This window comes from Alnus glutinosa, chromosome 6 (genome assembly GCF_958979055.1).
Source record: "Alnus glutinosa chromosome 6, dhAlnGlut1.1, whole genome shotgun sequence".
Taxonomy (NCBI): domain Eukaryota; kingdom Viridiplantae; phylum Streptophyta; class Magnoliopsida; order Fagales; family Betulaceae; genus Alnus; species Alnus glutinosa.
In genome coordinates this window covers 25174317-25188768 of record NC_084891.1, presented here as the reverse complement: position 1 = coordinate 25188768, position 14452 = coordinate 25174317, and the positions used below count along the sequence as shown (strand labels likewise).

The following is a 14452-nucleotide window of genomic DNA, read 5'->3' as shown; positions in this document are numbered from 1 at the left end:
CGGCCGGCGAGGTTTCAGAGAGAGAGAGAGAGAGATGTTGAGAGAGAGAGAGATGTAGAGAGAGATAGAGAGAGAGACAGAGAGAGAGAGAGAGCATGCACCTATAGGTTGGTGCACGCGTGGTGCAGTGACGGCCGGAGAGGGAGCTGGCCAAAGAACACAGCGGAGGGGCGATGGTGCGGACGGGAATTGTCCCGCGCAGGTCACCTGGCCAAAAATTGGCCGCGTGGCATAATACCACGTGGCCAATTAGAGACGTGTATACTAATACACGTCTCTATTTGTTATTTATTTATTTTTTTTGAAAAACGAAAAATTATATATATATATATATATATATATATATATATATATATATATATATATTTGTATTTGTAAACGCAAACACAAACACAAACCCTAATCCGACCCTAAGTGTATGTAATATATATAGTGTTAAGGTTTACGTAAACTCTAACCCATAAAACTAAACCCTAAACGATAACCCTAAAACTAATTCTTAAACCCTAAGTCTGTATATATAAAATTCATGACGTGAATACTGTATAATATTATATATAAATGATATATTTCATATATATATATATATATATATATATATATATATATAGGTCCTATATATATATAGGGTTAGGGTTTTATTAGATTAGTATTCCATTAACGCAAATCCTAATTAGAGTTAGGGTTTACTTATAAGTATACCATATATATGTAAGGTACTCAACACGTAAAACGTAAATATACTATAAACATATTGCACGTAGCCCATAACCCCTAACCCTATGTCTATATACTATATATAGCCATAAACCCTAACCCTAAGTGTATGTACTTTGTTATGTTGCATTTTTTTTTTTGTTCCTCGCCGTATAATTATGCATATATATATATATATAGCACAAATTTGGTTTAATTATGCAATTAGTACTCTATATAAACATAAACCTTAACACTAAGTGTATATACCTATTATATATATTTATAAACCCTAACCCTAAGTGTATATACTATATATAGCTATACTGTATATAGCTAAATAAGTATACTATATATATATATAGCCATAAACCCCAATGTTAGGGTATATACAAGTCGTTATAAATGTATATAGTTTCGGCACGCCGTTTACATGCATGCATGTATATATTATATATATGTATATACAAATATGACAAGATAGTTTTGAAATACAAATACAAATACAAATACAAACACAAACACATGCAACCCTAAGTGTATGTACTCTACACATTGCTAAACCCTAAGCCATAAAACTAAACCGTAAACTATAAATTAAAACTAAATCCTAACCCTAAATTTAAACCCTACCACTAAGTATATATATATATATACTATACTAAACCCTGACCATAAAATTGAATCCTAAAACCCATAATTTTAACCCTAATCTTAAGTGTATGTACTATATGTAAGCCATAAACCCTAACCTTAACCCTAATCTTAAGTGTATGTACTATATATAGCTATAAACCCTAACCCTAAATATATATACTATATATATAGTTATAAACCCTAACTCTAGGATCAAATGATAGAGGCATGCAATTTTATACTTGTGTAAGGTATGCTATAATGATCGGGACCACAAGGCCAACACATTCAGATGGATGTTCTACGAACCCTAACCCTGAGAGTATGTACTACACATACAATAAATTAAGTCCTAACGCATAAACCATATTCAAGAAACTCAACCTGCATGTAAACCCTAAAACATAACCATAAGTACAATACATACTATATGTAATTATAAACCATAACTAAATATAGCACAAATTTAAGGTTGGGGTATATAATAAGAATTTTTTATAAAAATAAATTCAAAAAAAATTTAAATACAAGTACTGTACAAAACTAATTAGTTTATAAACTCTAATTTGGTATAGGGTACATAGTAATATTATCATGTACATACTATTTGTTTGTTTGTTTTTTTTTTTTTTTAAAAAAAAAAAAAAAGAATTCCAAAAATATTTTTTCAAAAAACACCAGTTGGCCACGTGTATTTTTATACACGTATCCAACAGAATGCCACGTGTAATTTATACACGCGGCCAATTGTCTAATCGCCACATATGGCCACGTGGCTAGTAAAACACGCAGCCATCTGGCCGCGTGTCTACAGTAACCGGTACTGTAGACACGCGGTGATTTGCAGTGTTTTTTGTAGTGTACGTATAGTAGACTGGTGCCATAAGCCCAACAATCCATGAATATGCTAAAACACTACCAATTTCTTTGAGGACATCTGTAACTAATTAAGCACTCTAAAGATAAATATATATATATCAAATTTGATTGATATCTAAATTTTTAAAATATATTGTCCATTAAAATACTTAATAATGTCAAAATACAATAAATCAAAGTTACTAAATCATCTTTAAGATATGTTCTTCCATCAATATAATCTGGGTACAATATAATATAATAGTACTGGGAAATTACAATCCCAAGCTAGTCTCATCTTCGAATAGTCACAAATAATTAACTAGCTAGCATAATAAAATAGTTAAGGAAACCTCTAATGCATGCTAGCATATAGCTTTCGAAAGAGCCTCTGTCATACTCTGGAGTTAGTGTTGGGCTCTTGAATTGGCTTCGGTACGTTGAGATCATTAGATCGAGAAGGTGGACGGTGAAAAAAGTTCCGTGGGTAATTAAATAAGGTGGCAGTTAAATTACAATGGCGTTATTAGATTCTTAGCAGATAAATGGGGGGCAGTTAGCGGTTGCACCGTTATTACGAAGTCTCTCAGCATCACCGAGATTTCTGGAACTGTCATTCGTCCGGTGGCAACAGAGAGTTACTGTGTTAGTTATAATGGAGGGACACGTCACACCACCATTCTTTATTCGGTAAAATAAGATATAGGCGGCTTCTTTAATTTTTCTCTTCCAGAAATGCCACCAAACGAACACCGTCCGTCCTCGATGATATATAATTAAGGAGCATTTTGGTATGCTTGCAAATTATTCTAACTTCAATTAACTCGCTCACGGGCTCGATCTCTGAGACGTCTTTCTGCTATTCTTTTTTGTTTCCTGCTGCGGCTGCTGCCACATTTTTTCTGACTTTTTCTCAGAGATATATATATCATGAGTTTTAAGGTGTGCCTCAATTTCCAATCTTCTTCTCTGTCGCGTGCTCATATCAACTCGTCTCATTATGATGTTGCATGCATGGCATGTGGGGTTTTCATTAATTCTTGGTACTGATTTTTATACTTTTATGGCTTGTATCTCCTCTGTGTATTCTATATTAATTATACGTACGCATTTGTGGGGGTTTGTGCTGATAAAGAAAGATGGATGTGGGTTCTTGTTTTAATTTCTCTTATAGTTCTCACCTTCTTATGAAATTGATCTCTAGCTCCATCAGGTTTTCGTGGTTTCATATATATTAGCTCTTCATCTTAATTCATGATGTCTGACCTTCATTCTTATAACAAAGATTTTAAGTTGTTGATATAAATTTCAACAGACGGGTAACCAGTTGAGAATGGAGGCTAACTTCCCGGAAATCTTCTCTGAAATCCCATTTCTAAGGGATGGTGCATTTGCAGTCATAAAAGAATGCCTTGAACATCCTTCCGGGGTCGATGTTTCTTCCACACTGTATGCGCTTGGAAGGTCTTACGACGAGAATGGAGGAGATCATGTTCACCTTGAATCTGCCAAGAAATTGATCGAAATCATGAAAATGATTTCAGTCATATGTAATGGGTATCCGGATTTCTTCTCCAACGTTGAGGTAGTCAAAATTTTACTGGGCATCATCTCCCAACATGGGGCGTCTGAGTTTGACGTGGCTGTTGAGTGCATGTTTCAAAGATTCTCACAATCCTTCCTTATGACACGCATAAATCCTCAATGGCGCGCGCCTGATATTTGTATGGAGTCAGAATCATTCCTGAATTCTTGTTCTGACGTAACTCTCAAGAAGTTCTTTCCTGATGAAAATGAAAAATTATTGACGGCAGGTAAAGCGCTTTGCCTGAAGGCAATGGTGGGAACTTTCATATGGATTTATGGTTCTCTACATGTGAAGAAAAGGGCTTGGACTTGCGTTCGTGTAGCCTTCGAAGCAGGATATGTTGAAGCCATTCACGCGTCATTGGCAAAGATGATAATTGATAATGATGTACGTTTCATACTCGTCGGCATTGTTCAACTTGGCGCAATGTTTAAGGCCATTGTGCCGATTCTGAGCAAAGCAAAGGATGAATGCAATGGTCGACTCTTCATGGCTCTTTGTAGTCTGCTCACCACCATTATGTCGAACCCTACTGTCATCGAATACCTTCTCAGTCTTTCGGTTGTAGATCCCTCCTATGTTCTGTTAGCTCGTGTTGAGCTTTGGTCAATTCTTGAAAAATACTTCTCCGACCCCAGCCCAGATCTCGAGCTTGCCCACGGTATGGCGATGGTCAGATTGGCGGTCGAGACAACGAGGCCTATGCCACCAAGCTGACGCCAATGTTTTTCTTCTACATATGTTGAACAATTTTCTACTTAAATTGATACGTTGAACAATTTGCTTCTATTTTGGTTTTTTTTTTTTTCTTTCTTTCTCTTATATAATAGTGCAGACAAGGTGATCTATTTGGCAAGGTGGTCTCTCACTTGCTTTAGAGTTTTCTTATTTTTAAAAAATAATATAAAGTGGGGAACCACCTTACCACATATACAAGGTGGTGAAAAGTTGTATATTAAAGTGGTGGAGAATCATATCTCAACCAATATTAAATCTATTTTCCTACATGTGAGTCATACATATTCAATGGTTGATTTAAAAAAAAAAAAAAAAAAATTGTTGAAATTGTATAGAAGTTGTAAAGGTATCATATCTCTAAAGAATTAATGGACTCATACGATTTTAAGCTTTATAAGCTAAGACTAATATTGTTGATAGAATATCTTAGAATATTTAGAAAATATTCTCTAATTAGACTTTATTATATTTTCTTTTTATGTTATAATATTTTATATTCTTGTTTATTATATTTTTCTTGTAAGGTTTATTTCATTTGCTTAGTTATTCGATCTAGGTTACCTTTCTCATTACTCATTGTCTCTCAATAAATAAAGACCTATGTAATATTGTTTATTAATACTTTAATACAAGATGTAATTCTAACGCTTCAATAATACGTAAGCTTCTCTCTCTTCTTGCGCTCTTTTCTTTCTCTTTCATATAATTTTATTTATATTTTATATATATTTTTACATATAACTCGTCACCATAAGATTAAGAGAATAATGCTGCTATAAGGAGGACTATAAGTCGTTCTTGAGTCCTCTCAGAGTCTAATGTCACGTGACTTTTAAAATCACTATTGAATCTTGGATCAAGATCCAATAATGATTATTTCAAATTCAATAGTGATTTTAAAAGCCAAGTGACATATATACATATATGAGAGGATATAAGGAGTACTCTTCCTAGTAGCATTATTCTAAGATTAATAATATCCTATTTTCATGCATTTTTAAGATGTCGTTATTAGAATATTAATTAAATGATTAATTTCAGCTCAAAGTTTTAGATAAAGTAATTTAAAATAGTAGAAAGATCAAGAATGGAGAGTACTTACACGACAGCCAAACGGAGGAAGTGATGGGTCGGGGTCGAGGAACACTTTAGGATTTTGGTAAAGAGATCTTCTTTGATCAAACGTAGCCTGTGGCTTAGGAGAAGCAAAAGCACATGAAGGTTCCAAAACATGTGCAAAATTAATTCCTGAAAGACACTGTGAACGAAAGTGTTATCACATGTATTAGTTCTTTTTTTAATAGGCAAGCAAAGAAATATATTAAAAAAGCGTAAGGCGGCTATAATTAAGTATACAAAAGAAGCAAAACACGTGCAAGCAAAAAATAAAAACAAAAACAAATACCCCTAACATCAAAGTTAATCCAACATGTTAAGTACATGTATTAGTTTCACGTACATAGGAAGCGTACCTCATAGGAAGCCTGAACGTACTTCCAACAGTCTGAGTTTCTCCGATTTATAATTACGTACTCTCCTTTGCAGGTTCTTCTCAATGACTGAACAAAATGCGGGCTAATAATTAGAAGATTATTCATTATCTTAATTTGTGCCTGATCGATGACTTGGGACATTGGAAGACTGGTATATATATATAGACTTTGAAAGATTAATTGAATCACCTCATAGAGTTCATCAGAAACCAGTCCCAGTCCATAAGCGCAAGGAATCACTGAATTGCCATCTGTTCTTTGATCAGGATTTCCTAGTATGCATCCCTGAAAGCATGCAGTTCAAGTATTACTTGATCGATTAGCAGGTAAGTGAAAGCATTAGACTTTTTCATCAATTAATACTATTATATATTCTGGACATTTCTGAGATGGTTCTAGTGGATAGACATCTTGTATATATGTCAAGCACTAATATTGTAAGTGTTGGCATACAATTATGGCCAAGAATTCCAGTTTTTTTTTTTTTTTTTCCTAAATGTAAAATTTATGGGGAATATAAAATATGGAGAGGAAAAGTGGAAGCAAAGAAAGAGAAGATACAAGAAATTTTGGGATGATTTGGTATAAGCTAGACACATCCGTCCACCACGCACTATGAAATACCTCAAGGGTTATATTGTGCTATTATTAACTTGATTGTATTTGTTAAATTATCACTTGTCTCAAAAGCTTAAGCAAATAGAAAGATGTAAATTTAATCATTTAATCAATTATTTAACACTACTCCTCACGTGTTGGCTCAAACTCACATTTAAATAGGAACCTAATACGTGAAATATTTAATTGAAAAATAGAAGGTAAATGATGGAGTTAATGTTCAATCGAATTCAAGATCTTTGGCTCTAATACCATGTTAAATAATGGCGATTTAACATGGTATCAAAGCCAAAAGTCCTTCGAATCCCCCCTCCCCCCTCTTGTGTGGACATGTCAAAAAAAAAAAAAAAAAAACCAAAGGTCTTGAGTTTGAACATTGACTCCATCAATTCACCCCTCATTTTAATTAAATATTTTACGTGTTGTGCCTCACTTATTAAAATGGAGTTTAAGCCCACACGTAAGGGATAGTGTTAAAGAATTGATTAAATGATTAAATTTACCTTTTTATATCAGCTGAAGCTTTTGAGACGAATAGTAATTTAACATGTTAAAGTATTGATTAAATAATTAAATTTATCTCTTTCTATTAGCTTAATTAAGATTTTGGGACAAGTGGTAATTTAACAGTTTTACAATATAAATCTTTGGAGATTTGGTTACAATCAACCTTAAAATGGTGAATATTCTTACAAGGAAACATAATCAACCCATTATGAAAAATATATATTCTAAAACTAAATGTTAATGAAATCAGAGAAAATTAACAACTATAAAAAACCTGAAGGCTTATTAATGGGCGAACACGTACCTTCTTCATTTCCTGCAAGGCCAGAGAGCTTGAGAAAGCACCAAAGAGGACAAACAAAGAAGAATCTGTCACAAACATGATCATTGACCACCTAGACCCAGTTGATCATGGTTTTGTAAAAGTTTATGGACTCTTAAAATATGTTTTGAGAGAAGAGAGAGATGTCTATGATTTATAAAGTGTTCAGGTTAAAAAAATCTAAAAGATGTGAGCCATTTTAACACATACCCTCACTTGTGGCGACTTTTGCCAAACACGTGTTCAACAACGGGAGGGAAAAATTCATCATCGCAAGAAACCCGTTTTGATACATACCATGTAAAAGTCCATATGCCCAACTCACTCTCAAAAAACGCATTGAGAGAGGAGGGTTGCACATGATTTATAAAGTGTCCAGGTCAAGAAAATCTAAGCGATGTGAGACACTTTAACAGGTTTATCATTTATTCTCATACCACTTGAGATTTGTTGAACGAGGATCGGAACAGAAATGTCAGTGTAGGAATGGCCACCGACGTAGAATGCGTTCGAGACAAATTCTGGGTGTTCAATCAGCCACTGCAAAAAGCAACTAAATAATAAAAACTGCAACAATAATAATACTATTAAATCACCGCTTATCTAAAAAAATCAAAATTTTATATGAATGAATAAATTTAATAATTTAATTTATATTTTAATACTCCTTACGTGCGGGCCCAAATTCCACCTTAATTAATGAGGCCCAACACGTAAAATATTTAATTGAAATCTGAAGTGAATGACAGAGACAATATTCGAACTCAGTATCTTTAGCTTAGAGCCTGAGGTCATAAATTCAAACCCTGACTCCACAATTTACTCAAATTTCAATTAAATATTTCATGTATTGAGCATCACTAATTAAAGGAATGTTTGAGCCAAAACCAAATGTAAGGTGGAGTATTAAAATATATATTAATTAAATAATTAAATTCATCACTTCTTATCCACTCAAACTTACTGGATAAGTTGTGATTTAAATTTAACATATATTCTAGCCATTACTGCATACCTTAACGAGGAATTGGTGGAGCTGGTGTACTTGTTTCAAGTCACTCGACTGAGAAGCAGCCGGGGTTCTTGCATAGGAAAATCCAGTGCCAACGGGCGAGTCCATAAATATTATGCTAGATTCCTGCAATCCAATCAATCATCACCGTCCAAATGTACATCAAAATACTAACGAAAAAGAGGTGGAGGAAAAAAATTCACCTTTGTCCAAGAATGTGGATTTAAGACCAACTCAGGAAGGGTCCCATTGTACTCCTCTATCAAATTTAGTGGACCTACAAAATTCAGAGATCAATAGTGACTTTTTCTTCTGTACGATCAATGGCCCTGATCAATTCGGTGGATGGACTCCTGGCCTGTATCTGAGTGATCATCTTCAGGCTGGATTTTGATAATTAAGGTGCTTATTAAAAAAAATTATATCTGAGTGATCATCTTCAGGCTGGACTTTTTTTTTTTTTTTTTTTTTTTGTAAGGAAAGATAAATCTTTCATTAATCAAGAGAAAAAATGTAACTTTGTGGTGATGTTATGTACCCTTCTCTTGAATGACTGTAACTTTGTTAAGGATTTAAATTTATTTTTAAATTTTTTTATTTAAAAAATTAAATTAAATTAAATTTAAACAGTTAAAAAAAAATTTAACTCAATTTTTTTTTTAGTGTACTAATCCAAATCAAGAGAGGATATATATACACTACAAAAAAAATTATTTTTTGCCACTTGCAGTTCACCACGTGTACGGTCACTGTACACGTGGCGAACTGTTGGCCACGTGCAAGTGGCCACGTAAATACACGTGGTAGATCCGGGTGGCACTAACTGCACAGTTGGCCGCGTGTATTTTAATACACGTGGCTAAATGTATTTTTTTTTTTTTTTAAAAAAAAAAATTATATTTTTTTTGGACACGTATACTTAATGCACGTTGCCAACAATTATATTATCTTTTCTTCTTTTTTTTTTTTTTTTTTTTTTTGTTTTTTTCCTTCCTAATATTCTGGAGTGTACGTATACGTTAACGTATAGATAAAACGTTTTATCTATACGATCTCCGTCCAACTCTCGTCTCGTCACTAGTCGGCCATACCGAGAGAGATACAGAGAGTGAGAGAGACAGAGAGTGAGAGAGACAGAGAGAGAGAGGTATTAGAGAAAGAGAGTGAGAGGGTACTGACAGAGAGAGAGAGAGACGTTGACGTCGGGAAGGCCGGCCACGCAGTGGTCAGGGAGCTGGCCGGTGGTGCGCGCCTGACGGAGAGCTAGCCGGTGGTGCGCGTCTGACAGAGAGAGAGAGAGAGAGAGAGAACACTGAGAGAGAGAGAGAGAGAGCGAGCGAGAGAGAGAGAGAACACTAAGAGAGAGAGAGAACAGAGAACGAACACTGAGAGAGAGAGAGAGAGAGAGAGAGAGAGAGAGAGAGAGAGAGAGAGCGAGAGAGAGAGAGAGGGAGAGGGAGGGAGAGAGAGAGAGAGAGAACACTGAGAGAGAGAACAGTGACGGAAAGAGAGAGAGAATTGAGAGCGAGCGAGAGGGAGAGAGAGAGAACACTGAGAGGGAATATTATATTATATGTACATAATATATATATATATATATATATATATATATATTATATTTCAAAGTAATGGCAGGTGGGTGCGCGGGAATTGTCCCGCGCGCCTACCTGCACCAATTTTGGCCACGTGGCCAAATTCTTGATTTATATTTTAAATATATTTTTATTATATATATAGTGTATATAGTGTACAAATTTTCAAAAACAGTTGGCCACGTGTATTAAATACACGTGGCCAATTGCAAATATAAATATAAAAAATTATAAAAAAAATATAAATATTTTAGCCACGCGTATTTTTTTTGGACACGTATACTTAATGCACGTTGCCAACAATTATATTATCTTTTCTTCTTCTTTTTTTTTTTTGTTTTTTGTTTTTTTCCTTCCTAATATTCTGGAGTGTACGTATACGTTAACGTATAGATAAAACGTTTTATCTATACAATCTCCGTCCAACTCTTGTCTCGTCACTAGCCGGCTGATAAGCGTTGAATGTTACACATTCAAGCCCCTTAACTTATATATGTTAATTCCTTAGCATTGTTATTTGTTTAATTTTGTGTTGTTTTAATGTTTTCAGGTTTTAAATAAAGATGCAATTAATTCCATGCTTTTTGGGCTTAAAGTACACTTTGAGAAGACCTAGAAGATATGTTTAAGCTTAACCAATCATAATAGAATACCTATATGATGTGGTTAAGTTTAATCAAATCAAGTGAAGGATTAAATCGGAATTTCTCTAATAAGAGTCAAAATCGGATTGGGTTCAAATTTGGATTCTGCACATGTCTCAGTGTTTTAATCATAACTTTTGTATCAGATATTGGATTGCGATGAAATTAGTGGCGTTGAAAAGCTAATAAAAATTCCAACAAATATGTCAGAAATAGCTTTTCCTAAATTCGGACGTTTACTATATCAAAATCGCCTCGCAATAAAGGACCACAATTCTGGCCGAATTTGGAATCCTTTTCCTACTTGGATTGAAGTTTCAATCTCCTACTTGGACAAGAAGACTCAAGAGACGATTTTTCTGGAATGGCAAGAGCTTCTAGGCCTTAAAAACATTGAGAAAAGACACTGCTACCGAGAGAAAAAATTCAGAGAAAAACTTCTTGAAGGCTTGAAGAGTTGAAGAGAAGTAATCATGGCAAGAGGTCATTGCAGCAACTTCATGAGCGGCTAAAAACCTTTGTAGGGTATTGATGTAGCCCTATCCAAGCACAATGGTTTGATTGTATTTTAATTTAGAGAATTTTAGTTTATGCATGTTGGTTGTATAATTATGAGAATTGCTACAATTTGATATTGTTCTTCATCTTTTAATGCAATTGTTCTTCAATTCATAATCAATATTGGTAGAATTTTTCTCTTGTCTTAGAAAGCTTTTTACCTTTATTGAACACAAATCATTCTTATTTTCTGTGATTATGAGAATGATGATTATACAACGGGTTTAATTGACATATGATCAAGAGAATTAGATAGGCCATGCCTAGGGAAGATGAATCGTACTACACCCTAGTTTAGTGTAATTTAGGTAAACGATTCGTGCCAACCGAAGATGGGTTATACTTTTTCATTGATTGTATGTATCCTATTAAAGACGTAGCTAATCCATGCCTAGGGAAGACGGGTCGTACCGCATCTTAGTGGTTAGGTGGACGGTCCGTGCCAACCGATGATGGATTATACTTATGCTTTAATATGGTAATTTCTTGTTTATTTATAGCATGCATAGAATGAATTTCTCTAATTAAATATGATTAACCATTGATGTGCGGATAGCGGTGAAGTCAATACTCTACTCTTTTTCTCTCTCTTATATTTCAATTCTCTTTTACGTTTATTTTTATGCACTTTAGTTAATTACAAATTCAACAATCTTTTCATTAGTTATTTTTAATCTTCATAAACTTGATAGCAATACCCCTGTAGTCCTTGAGGTTCGACACCCTCTCTATAGCCTTATCCTACAAGGATTCGTCCTATTGCGAGTGGTTATTTATTATTGATATATTTTGGTAAACAAAAGACCACATCACCGGCCATACCGAGAGAGATACAGAGAGTGAGAGAGACACAGAGAGAGAGGTATTAGAGAAAGAGAGTGAGAGGGTACTGACAGAGAGAGAGAGAGAGACGTCGACGTCGGGAAGGCCGGCCACGCGGTGGTCGGGGAGCTGGCCGGTGATGCGCGCCTGACGGAGAGCTAGCCGGTGGTGCGCGTCTGACAGAGACAGAGAGAGAGAGAGAGAGAGAGAGCAATACAGAGAGAGAGAGAGAGAGGGAGAGAGAGGGAGAGAGAGAGAGAGAGAGAGAGAGAGAGAGAGAGAGAGAGAGAGAGAGAGAGAGAGAGAGAGAGAGCGAGAGGGAGGGAGAGAGAGAGAACACTGAGAGAGAGAACAGTGACGAAAAGAGAGAGAGAGAATTGAGAGCGAGCGAGAGGGAGAGAGAGAGAACACTGAGAGGGAATATTATATTATATGTACATAATATATATATATATATATATTTCAAAGTAATGGCAGGTGGGTGCGCGGGAATTGTCCCGCGCGCCTACCTGCACCAATTCTTGATTTATATTTTAAATATATTTTTATTATATATATAGTGTATATAGTGTACAAATTTTCAAAAACAGTTGGCCACGTGTATTAAATACACGTGGCCAATTGCAAATATAAATATTAAAAATTATAAAAAAAAAATAAATAAATAAATATTTTAGCCACGTGTATTTATTACACGTGGCCAATTAGCCACGTGTAATAAATACACGTGGCTACTTGGCCACGCATATTAATACACATGGCTAATTGGCCACATGTAATAAATACACGTGGCTACTTGGCCACGCATATTAATACACGTGGCTAATTGGCCACGTGTAATTAATACACATGGCCAATTACAAATATAAATATAAAAAATTATAAAAAAAATATAAATATTTTTGCCACGCGTATTTATTACACGTGGCCAATTAGCCATGTGTAATAAATACACGTGGCTAACTGTCATTTAGCCACGTCTATTTATTACACGTGGCTAATTGGCCACGCGGCTAATTGCATGTTTTTTTGTAGTGATATAACCAGAAAACTCTTTACTTTTCATTTTTAACTAACAGTTTATTTTTTTCGTTTGTACACCACAAATAATTAGTACTTAGAAAAAAAAAAAAAAAATGTCTAAACAACTAAAAATTAATAATTAGAAAGAAAAAAAATTCTTTTAAATACAAATTATTGGCACGTTTGAGTGTTGAATTTTTTGAAATCTGACTTTGACTATAATTTAGTATACGAATTTCAAGATAAATAAAGTTGTAAAAGATATTTGAATAATTTGACTTTATGAAATAAAAATAAAAAATAAAATAAAATTCTGATTTAATTTTGAAAAATTCAAACACTATATATACCTCCTTGTTCCCAAACATATCTGTACTGTACATGTTTAGATAACAAAATGCTACGAAGTTGAGAGGAATGAAAGCCGAATTATATTTAAAAAGCAATCTTCGCACCTATTTCAAACGCAACGCCGGTCCAGCCAGAGCAACCAGGACCACCGATTAGCCAGAGGAGGAGAGGGTCCTCTTTAGGACTCCTCTCCGACTTGACAAAATAGTAGAAGAGCTCTACTTCCTCTGAATCACCCACTGCCACATACCTATTCATATATTATATTTTACATGCGAATTTAGTGTACGCGCGTGATTCAAATAATAAAGAAGATTAATTTATACAAATGACAATTATAATTAGCTCACCCAGTTTCAAGCTCAAATGGAAGAGGTCCACGGAAGCCAGGAAGAAACTTAACCATTGAGCGAGAGACTGCATGCTGCGAGCAAACTTGTAGGAGAAGAAGAAAAACCAACATGTGGAAGCGAAGAGAAATATGGCTGAAAAATGAACGTAGCCTCGCCATAGCATCTGGTTTTGCCATTTCCTTAATTTCTAAAGGACGTCTTCAAGAAGTACATGCATATATATATACTCTACTTCCTTGAAGCTAATTTTGGTTTAGGAAGATCGATGTTGGATAAGAGAATGGGATCGACTAAACGAGTGGTTCATGGCGAGGCAGCAGAAGAAACGTAAGGTTACGGCTTTTCTGCTTAGAGCTAGAAGGCAAGGGCGCCGCAAGTGAGAGGGTCCCATTTCCCATATTTTATGGACCATGACAATCTTCCGTTGGGATCTGATTTTTTTTTGTTTTTCTTTCTTAAATGTGAGCTCGGGATGTAAATTAATACTAGAATATAATAATGGATGCAAGTACAAAATAGGCTAGGCAAATTAGAAAAAAGGAAATCACTTAGCTTCCTGACAAATTATGCGAGTTGGTTGACAGGTTGAAATTATTTGAGGTGGCCGGGCTCCTGTCAAAACTGTATGTTGACAAGGGCAA

The 14452-nt window shown here is 34.8% G+C and overlaps 1 protein-coding gene across 1 annotated transcript; it reads right to left on the bottom strand.

Moving 5' to 3' along the window:
* Positions 1-4260: 4260 nt before the first annotated feature.
* On the bottom strand, positions 4261-14084 carry LOC133871659 (serine carboxypeptidase-like 6). Its single transcript, XM_062309086.1, has 10 exons — positions 13809-14084; positions 13563-13708; positions 8672-8745; positions 8472-8594; positions 7863-7996; positions 7439-7529; positions 6199-6309; positions 5989-6075; positions 5619-5774; positions 4261-4511 (listed from the first exon to the last, which is right to left on the bottom strand). Exons 1-10 carry the CDS (start codon positions 13985-13987, stop codon positions 4479-4481), a joined length of 1134 nt encoding a protein of 377 aa, XP_062165070.1. The 5' UTR covers positions 13988-14084; the 3' UTR covers positions 4261-4478.
* Between the last annotated feature and the right edge of the window lie 368 nt (positions 14085-14452).

Bases quoted from the DNA above. Each gene is read 5' to 3' on its own strand.
- LOC133871659 (XM_062309086.1), bottom strand. From the start codon at position 13,987: ATGGCAAAACCAGATGCTATGGCGAGGCTACGTTCATTTTTCAGCCAT. The intron at 6,310-7,438 runs GTACGTGTTCGC...AGTAATACTTGA, and splicing joins CCTTGCAGGAAATGAAGAAG to ACTGCATGCTTTCAGGGATG. The intron at 6,076-6,198 runs GTGATTCAATTA...CATTTTGTTCAG, and splicing joins TTTCTGATGAACTCTATGAG to TCATTGAGAAGAACCTGCAA.